This window comes from Bos mutus, chromosome 26 (assembly GCF_027580195.1).
Source record: "Bos mutus isolate GX-2022 chromosome 26, NWIPB_WYAK_1.1, whole genome shotgun sequence".
In the NCBI taxonomy this organism is placed as follows: Eukaryota; Metazoa; Chordata; class Mammalia; order Artiodactyla; family Bovidae; genus Bos; species Bos mutus.
Window position 1 is genome coordinate 50820879 of NC_091642.1, and position 1872 is coordinate 50822750.

Here is a 1872-nt window from a genome sequence, read left to right on the forward strand (position 1 = left end):
AACACTATGTCTTAACTGCTATTTGTACTTTTTGTAAGAGGAAGGCATGTTATTATTGAGAGCCTAGTCTACCATAGGTATTAAAAAAGGAGGATGAAATTAACAATTATTAAGATTACACAAGTATGCCACATGATATTTATGTCCTTTAACCTTTGTAATCAGATTATTTTGTCTAAAATTTTAAATGAAAAAGACTTGAAAGATTGCTAACTTTTTTCCCAGTAAGTAAGAGAGAAAGTCAAGTTTAGTATGGTTAAGCAAAACACATGTATTTTCTATTTTACGTATTAACACTTCATTAATAATAAATTTCTTTTTATCAACCAACCTTTGCAGACACAGTTTATTTACATATCAAGGGCAAAATCTTCCAGAATAATGTTTATTATGAAAATATTTTAGAGTCCATGATGTTGGAGACTGTGTCCTTGACATCCTTATTTCTCAGACTGTAGATCAGGGGATTCAACATGGGGATGACCACCGTGTAAAACACAGACGCCACTTTGATTGTGTGCCTGGAGAGTGTGGAGCTGGGCACAGAGTAGAGGAAGAGGATGGTGCCCGGGAAGATGCTGATGGTGGTCAGGTGGGAGGCGCAGGTGGAGAAGGCTTTGTGGCAACCACAGGCTGAAGGCATCTTGAGGATGGTGACAAGAAACACATAAGACAGGAGAATGATGAAGAGTGTGCTGACCTCATTAAAGGTGGAGAAAATAAAAAGCAGCAACTGGTTGAGATAAGTATCAGAGCAAGAGAGGGAAAGCAGGTAAGAGAACTCACAGAAGAAGTGATTGATTGTGTTGAAACCTCAAAATGATAATTTGATAACAGTACAGGTGAGTATCAAGGAGCAAGCTACTCCCCAAGCATAAGATCCAACCACTAACGTGGCACAGAGTCTCAGGGACATGGCCACCACGTAGAGCAGAGGGTTGCAGATGGCCACGAAGCAGTCTTAGGCCATCACAGCTAATAAAAAGGACTCAGTCACCACAATGGTACAAAAGAAAAAGAATTGTATTACACAACCTACAACTGAAATGGTTCTGTCTTCTACCGTGAGGTTCACCATGGTCTTGGGAGCAATGATGGAGGAATAAGAAAAGTCCACAAAGGGGAGGTGGCTGAGGAAAAAGTACATGGGGGTGTGCAGTTTGGGGTTAATTTTGATGGTTGGAATCATCCCAAGATTCCCTGCCACAGTGACACTGTAGATGGTGAAGAATGTCAAGAAGAGGGGGACTTGCAACTCTGGGTAATTGGAGAAGCCCAGGAGAGTGAACGTGGCCCCACTTTTATTTCTCTCTGATAGAAACATGGTTTCTGTTTGTCAGAATCTGAATCAGTCCTAGAAAGAAAAATATTAAGGGAAATAAGGATGTATGACATTTGGTTAACTACTCCTTACCAAAGCTCAAAGATGAAGCAAAGTGTCTACTTTCAGATTTTCTTGAACATTATAATTTCATAAAATATTAATTTACCCTAGTACCAGAGCTACTTGTTTCAGTTCTATAACTAATAGCAAAAGTGATAAACTTCTAAACAAATTAAATTTTGCATTGTATGTTCAGAATGTGACATTAAAAATGACACCCCTAACACTTTACATTTTTCTCTTTACTATTAATTCCATATAGCACTTTAGTACTTGTTTTGCTTCTGGATCAGTAAACTTTTTTTTTTTTTCAAAATAAATTATAATTTTTCACAGAGCGTATTTCTCAACCAAGCAAGTCCAGGTTATCAATCCCCCATCATTGTTTGAGGAATAATAATATTTAAAAAATAATAAATATAATCTAGTCTAGCTACTTACTCTAGAGATGGCAAAGCATAAGATGGAAATTTTTGACTTTCCCTGTA

At 37.4% G+C, this 1872-nt stretch overlaps 1 protein-coding gene across 1 annotated transcript; it reads right to left on the minus strand.

Annotated features, from left to right (window-relative positions):
* Positions 1-329: 329 nt before the first annotated feature.
* Positions 330-1324, minus strand: LOC102283589 (olfactory receptor 5D18). The gene is given in 1 exon segment (XM_005895604.2): positions 330-1324. A coding segment is annotated over 1 exon segment (936 nt). The 3' UTR covers positions 330-388.
* Between the last annotated feature and the right edge of the window lie 548 nt (positions 1325-1872).